Below are 18,797 nucleotides of genomic sequence, written 5' to 3' on the forward strand. Positions count from 1 at the left end.
ATACAAAGCAACACATAAATCATTATTGGAATACAACAATGTATTATCCTAAAAAGATATTTTTTAAATTTTAATTGGCAAAAATGAAAAATTCTTTCACTAAAGTATGTTTTGGAACATACTCATTGCCTTTAATGAGTGGTTGGAAGAAAATGCATGCTTGCCATTTTTTAGGTAGTGTAGTGTAGCTATTACTCATATGTACACAAAATAATCTATCTTCAGAGAAAAAATAGTGGATTCTTAAAATAAACATTCAATGTGCAACACATTATGTACTGTTGTGAGCCTGCTCAGACAGATCAGAAGTCAGTCAAATTTACTGCTCCAGTGCACCCACCTAGCATCACTTGCCAACACCAGAAGATCTGATAACTGGATGACTGAGTACTGATAATGGAAGATATTTCAGCAATCAACTTTTTCAATTACAAGATATCTCAGAAAAGGGGAATATTTAAATATAATTGAGAGAGGCACTTATTCTGTTTAATACTCTTATTTTGAAATCAAATTGCTTAATTAGTTTGGTCCAGTCTCAAGTATACATGGGCCAACTGAAATAATATTGACACGTACAAATGAGCTGGATTAACTCAGCCCGACCTGCTGAGTTCGTCCAGCTGTTTGTACATGTTGATTTGACTACAGCATCTGCAGTGTACTTTGTGGAATAATATTGATCTGTTTTGTACACTAATGAATATATTACCACTTTTTCTTCAGAGACAAGGGATATCTAAACTTCAAGAAACTGAGGTGGTGATGGAAGTGGTGCAGGTGGTCAGCATGAGGAAGTAGAAGGCAGCAGGAAAAAATTGTGCAAGAATGGAAGAAAGAGGAATCGAGAGGAAGTGGCAAGAATAGTGTGGATAAGAAAAAGTGGGAATGTGCTATATCTTTTTTGAATTAAAGGGAGCATGCTCACTTCTAATGCTATTGATATGCTTCTTATTCCTCATTGCTCACTTCTTACGAGCAACGAGGAAGTGTTAGTTAGCAATCTTGTTCTGCGAGGCCCCTTGGGTAAGAGTGACCATAATACAGTGGAATTCTTCATTAAGATGGAGAGTGACATAGTTAATTCAGAAACAAAGGTTCTGAACTTAAAGAAGGGTAACTTTGAAGGTATGAGACGTGAATTAGCTAAGATAGACTGGCAAATGATACTTAAAGGGTTGATGGTGGATATGCAATGGCAAGCATTTAAAGATTGCATGGATGAACTACAACAATTGTTCATCCCAGTTTGGCAAAAGAATAAACCAGGGAAGGTACAACACCCGTGGCTGACAAGGGAAATTAGGGATAGTATCAAGTCCAAAGAAGAAACATAAATTAGCAAAAAAAAGCGGCACACCTGAGGACTGGGAGAAATTCAGAGACCTGCAGAGGAGGACAAAGGGCTTAATTAGGAAATGGAAAGAAGATTATGAGAGAAAGCTGGCAGGGAACATAAAAACTGACTGTAAAAGCTTTTATAGATACGTGAAAAGAAAAAGATTGGTCAAGACAAATGTAGGTCCCTTACAGACAGAAACAGGTGAATTGATCATAGGGAACAAAGACATGGCAGACCAATTGAATAAATAATTTGGTTCTCTCTTCACTAAGGAGGACATAAATAATCTTCTGGAAATAGAAAGGGACTGAGAGGGTCTAGTGAGATGGAGGAACTGAGGGAAATACATGTTACTAGGGAAGTGGTGTTAGGTAAATTGAAGGGATTAAAGGCAGATAAATCCCCAGGGCCAGATGGTCTGCATCCCAGAGTGCTTAAGGAAATAGCCCAAGAAATAGTGGATGCATTAGTGATAATTTTTCAAAACTTCACTTTTTAAAAAAAGGAGGGAGAGAAAAACCGTGGAATTATAGACCAATGAGTCTGACATTGGTGGTGGGGAAAATGCTAGAGTTGGTTATCAAAGATGTGATAACAGCACATTTGGAACGAGGTGAAATCATCGGACAAAGTCAACATGGATTTGTGAAAGGAAAATCATGTCTGACAAATTTTATAGAATTTTTTGCAGATGTAACTAGTAGAGTGGTTAGGGGAGATCCAGTGGATATGGTATATTTAGATTTACAAAAGGCTTTTGACAAGGTCCCACACAGGAGATTAATGTGCAAACTTAAAGCACACGGTATTGGGTGTATGGTATTGATGTGGATAGAGAATTGGTTGGCAGACAGGAAGCAAAGAGTGGGAGTAAACGGGACCTTTTCAGAATGGCAGGCAGTGACTAGTGGGGTACCGCAAGGCTCAGTGCTGGGACCCCAGATGTTTACAATATATATTAATGATTTAGACAAAGGAATTAAATGCAGCATCTCCAAGTTTGCGGATGACACGAAGCTGGGTGGCAGTGTTAGCTGTGAGGAGGATGCTAAGAGGATGCAGGGTGACTTGGATAGGTTAGGTGAGTGGGCAAATTCATGGCAGATACAATTTAATGTGGATAAATGTGAGGTTATCCACTTTGGTGGCAAGAACAGGAAAACAGATTATTATCTGAATGGTGGCCGATTAGGAAAAGGGGAGGTGCAACGAGACCTGGGTGTCATTGTACACCACTTATTGAAGGTGGGCATGCAGGTACAGCAGGCAGTGAAAAAGGCAAATGGTATATTGGCATTCATAACAAAAGGATTTGAGAACAGGAGCAGGGAGGTTCTACTGCAGTTGTACAAGGCCTTGGTGAGACCGCACCTAGAGTATTGTGTGCAGTTTTGGTCCCCTAATCTGAGGAAAGACATTCTTGCCATAGAGGGAGTACAAAGAAGGTTCACCAGATTGATTCCTGGGATGGCAGGACTTTCATATGAAGAAAGACTGGATTGACTAGGCTTATACTCACTGGAATTTAGAAGATTGGGGGGGGGGGATCTTATTGAAACGTATAAAATTCTAAAGGGATTGGACAGGCTAGATGCAGAAAGATTGTTTCCGATGTTGGGGGGGGGGGGTGGGGGGAGTCCAGAACGAGGGGTCACAGTTTAAGGACAAAGAGGAAGCCTTTTAGGACCGAGATGAGGAAAAACTTCTTCACGCAGAGAGTGGTAAATCTGTGGAATTCTCTGCCACACGAAACAGTTGAGGCCGGTTCATTGGCTATATTTAAGAGGAAGTTAGATATGGCCCTTGTGGGTAAAGGGATCAGGGGGTATGGAGAGAAAGCAGGTACAGGGTTTTGAGTTGGATGATCAGCCATGATCATACTGAATGTTGGTGCAGGCTCGAAGGGCCAAATGGCCTACTCCTGCACCTATTTTCTATGTTTCTATTAACTAGTTTTTTTGAGTTCCTCTCCATGTTTTGTGGCTTATTGGGCAGCAACCCTGCCATTTCTTTAGCATTTGTCTGTTTTTTCCAAGGCCGAATTGCTAGCTTTATAGTAAAGGGAATAGATATCCACGCCTTTTCACTGTTTTAACTCTTCCATGTCTCGTATAAAATAGTAAATAACAGCACTAATGATTGCACAGTACACACAGCTCCAACACCCTAGAATTGGTGTTAACTCATTGTGATAACATGTTGCAGCTCAGTGTATTCAGTGTTAACATGAGATTAGTCAACACATGCCTATACAAAAACTAATACAAAAATAACTGGAAGTGCTGTCAGCAGATGCCAAGTTCCTAACATGACACTAAAAATTGGTCTGGTCTATTAATTGGAACCATGCAGCTTAGCTTCCAAGCTCTGCTTTGGAAAAGGTTCTGCTGAAACAGCTTAGATTTCCCTTAGCTGGTATTGGTCAGCATGACTACACCTCTTGATTGGGAGTTTACCCAAGGCAGTATTTGTGGTAAGATGGACAGAATATTGCCAAGTAATTTTTTGCATTCAGGCAGTTACCCAGGCAGTTTAAAAAGTAACTATAACCAATCAAAAGAAAAACACATTTGTATATCATCTTTAATTTAAAACGTCTTTTGGCCACCTAGCCATAGGATGTCATTAAGTTAGAAAGGGTGAAGAAAAGGATGTTACTGGTCTGCAGGGCATTAATTATATGGAGAGAAAATATAGTTTTATCCCTTCCTGGAGTGTAGGAGTTTAGAGGTGACCTTATACAATCATGAGGGGCATAGATCAACTGAATGGTGATGATCTTTTCCCCAGGTTAGGGGAGTCTAAAACTAGAATGCATCAGTTTAAGCTGAGAGGGGAAGTACTTAAATACAGCCTGAGGGGGAAATTTTTTTCACACAAATGTGGATGGATATGGAAGGGGCTGCCAGAGGAAGTGGTACAATTACGACATTTGACTGGCAGGCACATAGATAGGAAAGGTCTGGGCCAAAGGCAGGCAGATAGGACTAGCTCAGGTAGGTAACAACCTGAGATATTGTAGAACCCCTGTAACTTTGCTGAAAAGGCATCTTTCAAGGAATACTCTTTTTAAAAAAAAGTATTAGAGACTAAGATTGGTTTGTCTTTTTCATCTATTCTGAAGTATTCTTTTATTCATTTTATCCACTTAACTCACTTCCCTGTAAGTTACCTAAATTCACATTTCAATACATTTTTCCTAATTATAGCTGGAAAAAATTTTATTTCTAAATTCTTTAGTTATGCTTTTCGGAAAGTGAGCACACTTAGGCTTTGGATTCAAAAATCCCACCCCACCCCTATCTGTTAGTTTTCCCTCCATCTGCCCATCACCTAATTATTCAACCCACTGACATCTTCCCATTGTAGTGCCCTCATTTGATTGCTCTTCACCTTCTATCAGGCCTTTTGTCACTTACACTTATTACCTCCCAGCCTCTGATGCTAATTCCACCCATCTGTCCCAACCCACCACCCAACTCCATTGGTGAACCAATTTCTCCTCACCTATCACATACCAGTCCTTGCCCCACTCCTCCTGCTCACCACTTTACACTGCCCATCTCCCCTCTACTCTCAATCCAGGTGAAGGGTTTCAACCCAAAGTGTTGACTATCCATTAACAAATGCTGCCTGACACACTGAGTTCCTCCATTTTTTGTTTCCTATTTGCTACAATAATTTCCCCTACACTGCTCATAGTCACAAGTTTGTCTCTTCCATATCTACAGTCTATGGAATTTAGCTCAGAATTTGGAATTTCACACGTCTATTCAAGATGAGCAAAGTTGTCTCAAAATGCTCTTGAAGTAATGACACAATTTCTTATAATTCAGCATCTGGTAATGGGTTTGACATACACTAATAATCATTCTGATTTGCTGCTGATTCTGAATTTTTGTCAGGGTCAAAGTGATCAAGGATAGCTTAAAGCGATCAAGGATAGCTTAAAGCCAAACTCATTAAGACAGAACGATAGAACATTACAGCACAGAAACAGGCCTTTTGGCCCTTCTTGGCTGTGCTGAACCATTTTCTGCCTAGTCCCACTGACCTGCACCTGGGCCATATCCCTCCAAACCCCTCTCATCCATATACCTGTCCAAGTTTTTCTTAAATGTCAAAAGTGAGCCCGTATTCACCACTTCATCTGGCAGTTCATTCCACACTCCCACCATTCTCTGCATGAAGAAGCCCCCCCTTAAACTTTTCCCCCTTTACCCATGACCTCTGGTTTTTTTCACCCCTGGCCTCAGTGGAAAAAGCCTGCTTGCATTCACTCTATCTATACCCATCATAATTTTATACACCTCTATCAAATCACCCTTCATTCTCCTATGCTCCAGGGAATAAAGTCCTAATCTATTCAATCTTTCTCTGTAACTCAGTTTCTCAAGTCCCAGCAACATCCTTGTAAACCTGCTCTGCACTCTTTCAACCTTATTAATATCCTTCCTGTAATTAGGTGACCAAAACTGCACACAATACTCCAAATTCGGTCTCACCATTGTCTTATACAATCTCACCATTACATTCCAACTCTTACACTCAATATTTTGATTTATAAAGGCCAATGTACCAAAAGCTCTTTTTATAACCCTATCTACTTGTGACTCCACTTTTAGGAAATTATGTATCTGTACTCCCAGATCCCTCTGTTCTACTGCACTCCTCAGTGTCCTACCATTTACCTTGTATGTTCTACCTTGGTTTGACATTCTGAAGTGCAATATCTCACACTTGTCCGCATTAAACTCCATCTGCCATTTTTCAGCCCATTCCTCCAACTGGTCCAAATCCCTCTGCAAGCTTTGAAAACCTTCCTCACTGTCCACTACACCTCCAATAATCATCAGCAAATTTGCTGATCCAATTTGCCACATTATCATCCAGATCATTGATATAGATGACAAATAACAATGGACCCAGCAATGATCCTTGTGGCACACCACTAGTCACAGGCCTCCACTCAGAGTAGCAATCCTCTACTACCCCTCTCTGGCTTCTTCCATTGAGCCAATGTCTAATCCAATTTACTACCTCTCCATGTATACCTAGCGACTGAATCTTCCTAACTAACCTCCCATGCGGGACCTTGTCAAAGGCCTTACTGAAGTCCATATATACACATCCACTGCCTTCCCTTCATCCACTTTCCTGGTAACTTCCTCGAAAAACTCTAATAGATTGGTTAAACATGACCTACCACACAGAAAGCCATGCTGACTTTTTCTAACAAGTCCCTGTCTATCCAAATACTTGTAGCTCCTATCTCTTAGTATTCCTTCCAATAATTTACCTACTACTGATGTCAAACTTACCGGCCTATAATTTCCTGGCTTACTTATTGAGCCTTTTTTAAACAACGGAACTACATGAGCTATCCTCCAATCCTCTGGCACCTGACCCGTTGATACTGACATTTTAAATATTTCTGCCAGGGCTCCTACAACTTCAACACTAGTCTCCTTCAAGGTCCGAGGGAATACCCTGTCAGGTCCTGGGGATTTATCTACTCTGATTTGCCTCAAGACAGCAAACTTCTGACCTTGGGCAACGAACCATTCCAGCAGGTGGATGTACTTGGCTATGGGTCAGTGCAGTACAATTCAGCAGACTAATTAATATTTGGGATGACAAGAGATCAACTAGGTTGGACAGTACTTACTGGAATTTGGAAGAAAGGGAAGCTCCCATTGAGACATACCAATATGCTGTAGGGGGAACTGACTGAAGACATGCTGTGCGGCAGATGACTGTAGATGGAGAGTATAAAACCAGGCGGCCCATGCTTACCTTACCCAAATAGATTCAATCTAGCCCAGAAATCTTTAAGAGCTAGTAAAACCCTAATCTCAGATGTAAAGGTTATGTAGGAGTTTTAGGTTTTAAATGCTTTTGAAGAACCATTGCTCTACTCTCTATATACCCATGATAGTGCAGTTAGGCACAGCCTCAAATACAATTTATAAATTCGCCAATAACACAACTTCATTGGCAGGATCTCAGAGGTGTGTCCTGGAGTGAGTTGGTTGAGTGGTGTCGCATCGCAACAATTCAACGTAAGACCAAGGAATTGATTGTGGACTTCAGAAAGGGGAAAATAGGGAGAACATACACCAGTCCTCATTTGAGGGATTAGCAGTAGAAAGGGTGAGCAGCTTCAAGTTTCCGGTGTCAACATCTCTGAAGATCTATCTTGGGCACAAAATATTGATGAAATTACGAAGGCAGCATGCCAGCTACTTTATTTCATTGGGAGTTTGAGAAGGTTTGGTATGTCATGAAAGACTCTAGGAAATTTCTGCAGATGTATCATGGAGCGTATCTGACAGGTTGCATTACCATTTGATATGGTGGCGCCGATACACAGGATCTGCAAAAGCCCCGGAGGGTGATAAACTTAGCCAGCTCCATTAGGACACTAGCATTCCGAACATCGAGGGCATCTTCAATAGGTAATGCCTCAAGAAGGTGGCATCAATCATTATTGACCCTCATCATTCTTATTACTACCATCAGAAAAGTAACACAGGAGCTTGAAAACACATCTCAATGCTTTAGGAATAGCTTCTTCCCTTCCGTCATCAGATTTCTGAATAGTCCATGGAACCATGAACAATACATCACTTTTAGCTCTCCCTTTTGCACTATTACTTATTTTTTTATATTTCTTTTTGTAACTTACAGCGATTTTTTGTCTTGCACCATACTGCTGCCATGAAGCAGCAAATTTCATGATATACCTCAGTGATAATAAACCTGATTCTGATTCTAAACACCTACCCTTGTTTCTTTCCAGAAATCTCGACAATCACAATTGAAATCAACAGGGTCTTGGATCACATACCACAATTTTGATAACGAATATATGTAAACCTGAAATCAGTTCTGGTACATTATTGCTTGTAAATCTTATAAATTTCCATTATCCATCTGGCTGAGAAGTTGATCGTTTTCCCCATGTCAGATGGTAGAGTTTCCATCCCATGTTTGATGCATTCTAAGGCACCATTTTCAACGCCACAGTTTTCTTTTAAACCATATCTTTTTTAAAACATGCCTACGTTCCTTAAAATATTTAAATATGTTTTCCTACAGAACGTGTAGCAACATGGATTTGTAAAACTACAGTTCAGTTTCTTTGGGAATGAACCTGACCCCAATTTAAGAGAATCCTCTTGATTCTGAAAATGTATCACTAAGCAATATGAAATGAATACTTGTAACCGATTAACAACATAATTTATGGTACACTAATATAAAATCAAAGCAGTAACAGATGCTGGAAATCTGAAACCAAAACAAAAACCAAACCATGGTGATACACTCAAAGTTAATGGAGTACCTTTTAAAAACTTCATGCAGATTACATATCTTCAATAATCTTCATTGTTCTGATTAAAGGATAATTTGCAAAATTGCCAATCTTTCACTCTCTTACAGTTTGTGCCTGCCTGATGAATATTTCTAGCTTTCATTAAGTTTCTCACAACCATTTGTTCTCATCCCCACCCCCATTTGTCACCATTTGTAACTCGATCTTTGGCTGATGAATGGTTACTGATAAAAGGAGACAGCTTTATAGAGCAGGTGCCAGAGGAGTGGGCGAAGGAGTAGAGGGAGACAGATAGGAAGGCTTTGGCTCAACGGGGCTTCAGAGATAATGGGTTGAGGCAAGATAGGTTATCTGTGTAGAATACAGAAAGGAAATATGTGTGTGAGGCCAGTGTTCTGTGTTTGGTGTCAGATGTGGGAAGTCCAAGAGACTCCTAGTCTCTCGGACGGCCACATCTGCGCCAGGTGCATCAAGCTGCAACTCCTTCAGGACCGTGTTAGGAAACTGGAGATGCAGCTCGATGACCTTTGTCTGGTAAGGGAGAGTGAGGAGGTGAGGAGGTGATAAATAGCTACAGGCAGACAGTCACACCTGGGCCTCGAGAGACAGTTAAGTGGGTAACAGTCAGGAGGGGGTAGGGTAAAATACTAGAGAGCACCCCTGTGGCTGTCCACCTTAACAATAAGCACTTCTGTTTGAGTATTGTTGAAGGGGGATGGCCTACCTGGGGGAAGCAACAGTGGCCGTGCCTCTGGCACAGTGTCTGGCCCTATGGCTCAGAAAGGTAGGGAAAGGAAGAGGATGGCAGCAGTGATAGGGGACTCTATAGTTAGGGAGTCAGACAGGCGATTCTTTGGATGCAGGAAAGAAGCACGGATGGTAGTTTGCCTCCCAGGTGCCAGGGTCCGGGATGTTTCTGATCGTGTCCACTATATCCTGAAGTGGGAAGGAGAACAGTTTGAGGTTGTGGTACATATTGGTACCAAAGACATAGGCAGGAATAGGGAGGAGGTCCTGAAAGCAGACTACAGGGAGTTAGGAAGGAAGTTGAGAAGCAGAACCACAAAGGTAGTTATCTCGGGATTACTGCCTGTGGCACATGACAATGAATATAGGAATTGAGTGAGGTGGAGGATAAATATGTGGCTGACGGATTGGAGCAGGGGGCAGGAATTCAGATTTCTGGATCAATGGAACGTCTTTTGGGGCAGGAGTGACTTGTACAAAAAGAACGGGTTGCACTTGAACCCCAGGGATACCAATATCCTGGTGGGGAGGTTTGCTAAGGCTATTGGGGAGAGTTTAAACTAAGATTGCTGGGGGTTGGGAACCAAACTAAAGAGATGGAGGAAGAGGAGGGTGGCTTACAAATGAAGAAAGCTTGGAGACAGTGCAAGAGGGAGGATATGTAGGAGTAGAGAAGGGATGCAGTCAGTCAGGTTTGAAATACGTCTGTTTTAATGCAAGGAGTATTATGAACAAAGTGGATGAGCTTAGAGTGTGGATCAATACTTGAAGCTATGATGTTGTGGCCATTACAGAGATTTGGATGGCTCAGGGGCAGGAATGGTCACTTTGAGTGCCAGGGATGGAGGCAAAAGAGGTGGGGGCATGGCACTGTTGATCAGAGGTACTGTCACAGCTGCAGAAAAGGAAGAAGACATGGGGGGATTGACAACGAAGTCTTTGTGGGTGAAAGTTAGGAACAGGAAGGGGTCAATAATTCTACTAGGTGTTTTTTTTTTAAAAACCACCCAATAGAAACAGGGACATAGGGGAGCAGATAGGAAGACAGATTGTGGAAAGGAGTAATAATAACAGGGTTGCCGTGGCAGGAGACTTTAATTTCCCAAATATTGATTGACATGTCCCTAGAGCGCGGGGTTTAGACGGGGTGGAATTTGTTAGGTGTGTTCAAGGTTTCCTGACACAATATCTAAAAAGCCTACAAGAGGAGAGACTGTACTTGATCTGGTATTGGGAAATGAACCTGGTCAGGTGTCAGATCTCTCAGTGGGAGAGCATTTTGGAGATAGTGAGTAAGAGAAAATATGAGGCTATCAAGCAGAAACTTGGAAGCACAAATTGGGAACAGATGTTCTCAGGGAAATGTATGGAACAGAAGTGACAAATGTTCAGGGGATACTTGCGCGGAGTTCTGCATAGGTATATTCCAATGAGACAGGGAAAGGACAGTAGGGTACAGGAACCGTGGTGTACAAAGGCTGTTGTAAATCTAGTCAAGAAGAAAAGAAGAGCTTATGAAAGGTTCAAAAACTAGTAATGATAGAAATCTAGAAGATTATAAGGCTAGCAGAAAGGAGCTTAAGAAAAAAATTAGGAGAGCCAGAAGGGGCCATGAGAAGGCCTTGGCGGACAGGATTAAGGAAAACCTCAAGGCATTCTATAAGTATGTGAAGAGCAAGAGGATAAGACATGAGAAAATAGGACTAATCAAGTGTGACAGTGGAAAAGTGAATATGGAACCGGACGAGATAGCACAGGTACTTATGGAAAAGGATCTTGGCGATTGTAGGGATGACTTACAGCAGATTGAAAAGCGTGAGCATGTAGATATTAAGAAAGAGGATGTGCTAGAGCTTTTGGAAAGCATCAAGTTGGATAAGTCACTGGGACCGAAAAAGATGTACCCCAGGCTACAGTGGGAGGCGAGGCATGAGATTGTTGAGCCTCTGACGATGATCTTTACATCATCAATGGGGACTAGAGAGGTTCTAGAGGCTTGGAGGGTTGCGGATGTGGTTCTATTATTCAAGAAAGGGAGCAGAGATAGCCCAGGAAATGATAGGCCGGTGAGTCTTACTTCAGTGGTTGGTACGTTGATGGAGAAGATCCTGACAGGCAGGATTTATGAACATTTGGAGAGGCATAATATGATTAGGAATAGTCAGCTTGGCTTCGTCAAAGGCAGGTCGTGCTTTACGAGCCTGATTGAATTTTTTGAGGATGTGATGTAGAGCAGTAGATGTAGTACGAGTATATATGGATTTCAGCAAGGTATTTGATAAAGTACCCATGCAAGGCTTATTGAGAAAGTAAGGAGACATGGGATCCAAGGGGACATTGTTTTGTGGATCCTGAACTGGCTTGCCCACAGAAGGTAAAGAGTGGTTGTAGACAGGTCATATTCTGCATGGAGGCCGGTGAGCAATGGCATGCCTCAGGGATCTGTTCTGGGACCCTTACCCTTTGTGATTTTTATAAATGACCTGGATGAGGAAGTGGAGGGATGGGTTAGTAAATTTGCCAATGACACAAAGGTTGGGGGTGTTGTGGATCATGTGGAGGGCTGTCAGAGGTTACAGCGGGACATCGATAGGATGAAAAACTGGGCTGAGAAGTGGCAGATGGAGTTCAACCCAGATAAGTGAGAGGTGGTTCATTTTGGTAGGTCAAATATGATGACAGAATATAGTATTAATGGTAAGACTCTTGCGGTGTGGAGGATCAGAGGGATCTTGGGGTCCGAGTCCATCGGACACTCAAAGCTGCTGCGCAAGTTGACTCTGTAGTTAAGAAAGCATATGGTGCATTGGCCTTCATCAATTGTGGGATTGAGCTTAGGAGCCGAGTGGTAATGTTGCAGCTGTGGCATTTGATCTAGCAAAAAGTTCACTTATCCTACCCTCTAATTAGTCTCTGGTTGATGTGGCTTTATAGCAAGGAAACATTCAGGCCTTACATGCATACTTGTTTCTTGTGGTTATTAAAGGATGGCAAGGAAAATGGGTAATAAGTAGTCAATGTTCTTTTAACCCAGTTCTGATGAAAAGAGAGAACCTGAAACTTTAATTGCTCCTCCTTCCATAGATGCTGCTCAACCTACTGCCCATTTTGCTTTTACCACTTTATTTTCATTGCAGGTTTTTTGATTTTCAGTTATGATTCATTAGTGTACTTACTTGCACAAATCCTTTTTATAATATTTTGTGTTAAACTCTATTAATTTTTTTCATCACTCTTCAATGGAGTATTTCCAAGGACTGGAAGGAGGAGGATTTGGAGACTTTGCTATTATTAAAGAGGAGGCTGACAAGGCTCAAAAATTGGCAGGGCAAAGAAATAAGAAAACTTTCTTGTCAGCAAGGACAACTCAGCATTCAAAGCACTCACAGAGCAATATTATCACATACCCAGATTTACAAGTTTTATATTCCACTTTCAGGATGGGTTTGCAGGGTTCTGGCTTCTTTCCATCTTTTGGCTGCTTTGCTGAAAGCAAAGTTTTGATATAATGGAGAGTTGATTAGTTCAGTTTGCTCCCTAAAATTAATATGCACAACGAAAACACAATAAAAGCAAAATAAAATGCCTTACAACAATACAGTTAATACAAAAGAATTACTTGGTAAATATTTCTTGTTGTTCCTCTCCACGCCTTGAGGCACATTAGGCAGCAACCTTGCCTCTTCTTTAGCATTTTTTTTTCTGAGGCTGAGTTATTACTCAATGTTCAACCCTGCATGGATGGAAAATTGCAAGGTGCCGGCCAAATTCAAAACCGGGACCACTTGCCTTGAAGTCTGGTGTGGATGCCACTTCTCCACCCCACGCTAAAACCTTATTTGTTGAACAGGTATTCTCTTCCCCATGTTGACTCTACATGGATGGGAAGGGTATTGGGGGATTTTGGTCCAGGTGCAGGCCAGAATCAAAATCAGATTTAATATTACTGACATATGTCATGAAATTTATTCTTGAGTCGTGCAATACATAAAAAATTATAATTTTCAAATAATATATAAATATTAAAATATTGCTACATATATATTTTAAATTCAGTAGATCAAAAAGGAAACAAAAGTATTGAGGTAGTGTTCAAGGGTTGCTTCATTGTCTGTTCAGAAATTTGATGAGGAAGGGAAGAAGCTGTTCCTGTTTGGGTTGGTGGGACGAGGAAGAATAATAGCTTGCCATGGACTGGATGGGCCATGAAGCTTGGAGCCCACACTCATCGATTCCTCAAAGTTGCTGTCCAAGTTGATAGGGTGGTTAAGAAGGTGTACAGCATCTTTGCCTTTTATAGTTGGGGGACTGAGTACAAGAACTACAAGGTAATTTTGCAGATCTGTAAAACTGCTTTGATTACATTTGTTCAGTTCAGATCACCTCATATAGGAAGGATATGGAAGCTAAAGTTTAGAGTGTGCAGAGGAGATGTAACAGAATGCATCCAATACAGATAACAATAAATGTGCAAGCAATGCAATTACAGAAGCAATAAGTTGGGAAATTATTGGAAGACTAAGCATGAAAGAGTAACAATCATCAATATTGTACCAGCTAAGATTATTGAAGTTGTAACACCTATTCATTGGCAATGAGGACTGGAGGCCATAAGGAAAATTTTCTTTAACCAAACTTAAGAAAGAATTCTCCAAACGAATTAAACTAATGCACAGCATGGCATTAAGGGTGTACTTACCGTGTGGTGTAATAATTTGTGCAGGTTTAATGGGGGATTTAACATTCCAAACAGTAAGGCTGCCATCTGAATGGCTACAAACAAATTGTTTTCCTTCATGATGCCAAGCCACGGAATGGATAGCCTGAATAAAAGAAATTTTGCATTAGTACTATTTACTACAATAGAATTAACAAAGTAGAAATCTGAGAACCACAAGTAACTCTGAAAATTTAACAGTAGTTAAGTACAAATAATTCTGAATATCAGTAATATAACTTGAATTATATTCATATAAAATAATTTATATGAATAATAATAATAATAATAAAATGCAAGCAACACAAGTAAAATGCTGGAGGAACTCAGCAGGCCAGGCAGCATCTATGGTAAGGAGCAGGACTGCTGATGAGTCTCGCCTGAAACACTGATTATACTCTTTTTCATTGATGCTGTCTGGCTGCTGAGCTCCTCCAGCACTTTGCGTGCGCTGCTTGGATTTCCAACATCTGCAGATTTTCTCTTGTTTGTGATAATAACAGAATACTTCGATTGCTGCCCCAACATCGTCTTCCATGGCAAAGTGCCAATTTTTGTCTGTTTACACTGTTAACTTCTGATGTTTTGATATGCTAAACTGTAATATAAAAGGCAAAATATTATGCACAAAGTGATAGAATATAGAACCATAGAAATATATGCCTCAGATCCACCCACTACATTCATACTGGCCAAAATGGGGGTACGTTGTTTTGGCTCTTTGTCTCTGGCCTTCATGTGTTCACTCAGGGAATTTCTTAAAAGCAGAGTGCAGGATTTGATCTACATTTGAACTGCAGCAACATTTACAGTGGACCTCTCTGCCTTAATTTTATATCCAAATGGGTCATTTTACCCAACAGCCTGCACTCGGGAGGAAGAGTGACTCAAAGTAAACAACTTTTTAATAGGGATATTATATGGGATTTTTGCCATGGTGAAATGTTACAAAATTGCCAAGAGCTGCAACGGGAAAACCCTTTTACAGCACCAATAGCTAAAGGAAAACTTAAAAGATGCTGCACAAATAACACTGAAAAAGCTTATAGGTAGTTGTTAGGTATGAGGATCCACTGATTTTTAATGTAAACACTGGGCTCTGGCAATTTATATCCAAAATCCATTTGATCACTGTATATGGTCATGATTATCTGCAAGTCCATGAACACTTCAGCAAGTGCCAAACTTGGATCAGATCTATTTCATTATCGATTAAAATATTTTAATTAACATAACTCATTAAGGGACTTGATTTTAGGAATCCTACATGATTATGACATTTTCCATCTTCTTTCAACCTTCCTTGAAATTTTCAACAATGCTAAAACAAAGCCAATGTGAAATCTGAAGATAAGCTTGCAATTATGGATGTCTTGTGTTCAGTTTGAATTTTAAGAATACAGATTCAAAGTTTCTTGCAGTCACAGTAAGACTTGTGCTTTCAGGCCCAAGAAAGTGTAGCAACAAGATAACTGTGCACTTGCTTGAATGGAAAATGCTTGTGATCTACTGTCAGTATTGCAGAAATGGTAAATTAGATAGACCAGTTGGACAAGTCATCAAATAAGGAAAGATTGTTTCTTAAGCCTGATTAACTTTTTTTTTTGTGGAAGTGACAAAACAAACTGATGAAGGTAGAGTGGTGGATGCAACATATATGAATTTTATTAAGGCATTTGACAAGGTTCCTCAGTCAGAGAGGCATGGGAACCAGGGAAATTGGATGGATGAATTCAGAATTGGCTTGTTCACAGAAGGCAGAGGGTTGTAGCAGATGGAACGTATTCTGCTCTTTGTGATTTTCATAACTTACTTAAGATAAAAAAGTGGAAGGGTAGATTAGTAACTTTGCAGATAATTTTCAAAGTTTGGTGGTACTGTGCACAGTGTGTAGAATGTGTCTTGGTTACAATGGGACATTAATAGTATATAGAACTGGGCTGAGAAGTGGCAGATGGAGTTCAATCAGGAAACGCGATATACTTTGGAAGGTCAAACTTCAAGGCAGGGTATAAATTAATGGGAGAATTCATAGCAGTATGTAGGAACAGAAGGATCTTGGAAACCACATCCATAGTTCTCTCAAAGTTGCCCTGGAGGCTGATAATTAAGTAATTAATATAGTGTGTCTTCATTCATTAAGGGATTGAGTTCAGGAGCTGCTAGGTAATGTTGCAGTTCTATAAAACTCTGACTGGACCACAACTAGAGTATTATGTTCAGTTCTGGTCGCTTCATTTTTGAAAAGATGTGGAAGTTTTACAGGATGCAGTGGAATTTACCAGGATGTTGCCTGGATTAGAGAGCATGTCTTTGGAGGAAAGGAAAGGTTGAGTAAGTTCAGGTTTTTATCTTTGGAGTGAAGAAGTATGAGTGGTAACTTGATAGAGGTGTACAAGATGATGAGAGGCATAAATAGAATGGATAGCTAGGGCCTTTCCCCAGGGTAGTAATGGCTAATAGGAGACAATATACTTTTAAGGTGATTGGAGATAAGGTTATACTTTTAAGGTATATGGGGTATGTTAAGGGTAGCTTTTATTTAAAACAAAGAGAGGTAAGAGCATGCAATGCATTGTGGATGTGGTGGTAGAAGCAAACACATTATGTACATTTATGGGACTCTTTAAGAGTCATGTGGATGAAAGAAAAACGGACAGCTATGTGTGAGGGAAGGGTTAGATTGATCTTTGAGTTGGTCAAAGGATCGGCACAACATCTTGGGCCAAAGGGCCTGTATTGTGCTGTACTGTTCTATATTCAATGACAAGTATAACTTCTCGACTTACTTGTGAAGGTAATACAAACTTGTTAAAGTACTGAACAAGACTGTAAGGAACATTACAATGCTGTTCATCAGTTCTTCAAATCCAGCTACAAGTATATGTTTACCTCATCATAGCTGTATCTGTACTCTCCTTTTTTTGATTTGAGGTCCCATAATACCAACGTTCCAGATTCAAAACCAATTAAAAGCTGCAGGAAAAAAAAATAGTCATAAGACAACTCAAGAACAACTAAAGCTTACCTCCAGTCCACCATCGGCAAATCCATAATCACAGACACAAAATTCGAAGAGTGATCCCCAGAAACAAAAGTGGGTAGAATGTTACATTTGTTCTTGGTTCTCCTAGGTTAAGCTAAAGTGCATGTATCTAAATTGTCATCTCTTACTTTGCTGCAACAGCAAATTGCAAAATTACAGGTGGCTATGTATCAGGAGAAGACAGGTTCAGCTTTTTTAGCCAGGCTTGAAATTAATGAATAAGCTCTTGGATGGTGGAATGGAGCTGTTGGGACAAAACTGTTGTATTAAATTTGCGAATACTAGCCTTTTCATTTAAATTGTGGATTGTAAGCGCATAAATAATTTGGAAATGAGGAAAACTGAACTCCTGTATCTTAAACAATGAAATAAATGTAACCTCATGGCTTTAATGATAAGCATGTTGAACATAGTTAATAAAACCAAGGGAAATCTATAAAATTACATTCAGCAGTATGACAAGAAAAAGCAAGCATGATCTGGAACAGATAAGGGATCAAGTTAACGTAAACTCTTAATGCAAAAGGGAAGTGAAAACAAGAAGCTCTAAGCTAATTATAGATGAGCCAAGAGTAACTTGTCAGTTTGGACAGTGTTCATAATTCAGCAGTTAAACAAACCCTGGGTGACTAGTAGCCGCAATTTAAAAGGATGGTGATAATAAGCAAAACAAAACAGCCAACATTAGACTTAAAATTCAGTATATTGGATTATTATACCTCGGGGGGAAAAATAAAATCAGATGGGGACCACATATAAATAATACTGAAAACAATTCACTCAGTTGTAAATAACTGCAAGAAGCAATCAGAATTATGGTAATTATTAATTTTTAAATTGTATGAAATTTGTTGTTTTGTGGCAGTGCAGAGAGAAAATTATTACAAATTACAAAATAAATAAACAATGCTAAAAAGGATTAATGAGGTAGTGTTTATGCACCATTCAGTAATCTAATGATGAAGGTGAACAGGTTGTTCTTGAATCATTGAGTATGGTTGTTCAGGCTCCTGTACCCCCCTGCTAATGGCAGTAATGAGAAGGCATAACCCAGATGGTGACGGTCCTTAAGGAATGATGCCACCTTCTTGAGGCACTACCTCTTGTAATTTAGTTCATTAGAGCTTCTATACTAGGCTGTGGTGCAACTTACATAGAAACAGAAGTTAATGAACAGGACTGAGGAAAAGACCTCCAGATTTAGCTATGAGGGAGCAAGGAAGGCAGAGGGTAGGCAGGTGGGCTTTTGAACTAGTAAATCAGAAATGCTGAGGAAACTAAGCGCAGCAAGAAAGCCTCCAATGATGCTATTCCTGGAGAGAAAAACCAGAAAATGGGTGGATAGGCATATACAACTAAATATAAGAAAATCCTTACTCTCAAAAATGGTCAAATACAGTCTAATTAATTATGGTCGAGGCATTTACAAGTTATCTTAAGACTTCATGCCGAATAAAAGGATCCTCTCTGCAACTCTCACAGACACTAGTCTTCAGTGAACTTCAATTCTTACATGGCATCAAGAAACAGCTGAGAGTCTTCTTCACACACTAGGCCAATTGACAGATAACATCCTGGCTGAAGTGCCAAAGATGTGCTCAAAACT

The 18,797-nt window shown here is 40.1% G+C and overlaps 1 protein-coding gene across 4 annotated transcripts in view; it reads right to left on the bottom strand.

Moving 5' to 3' along the window:
• The window catches only part of stxbp5a (syntaxin binding protein 5a (tomosyn)), a 211,424-nt gene that overhangs the window by 110,305 nt on the left and 82,322 nt on the right, over window positions 1–18,797 (bottom strand). For all 4 annotated transcript variants that reach the window (XM_059986357.1, XM_059986359.1, XM_059986360.1 and 1 more), the window contains exons 7-9: window positions 17,038–17,121; window positions 14,128–14,251; window positions 12,836–12,914 (exon numbers count right to left, since the gene is read on the bottom strand). In XM_059986357.1, the coding sequence (XP_059842340.1) occupies window positions 12,836–12,914; window positions 14,128–14,251; window positions 17,038–17,121 (287 nt within the window). The remainder of the gene's footprint in view (window positions 1–12,835; window positions 12,915–14,127; window positions 14,252–17,037; window positions 17,122–18,797) is intronic.

This window comes from Hypanus sabinus, chromosome 12, assembly GCF_030144855.1.
Source record: "Hypanus sabinus isolate sHypSab1 chromosome 12, sHypSab1.hap1, whole genome shotgun sequence".
Lineage (NCBI taxonomy): Eukaryota > Metazoa > Chordata > Chondrichthyes > Myliobatiformes > Dasyatidae > Hypanus > Hypanus sabinus.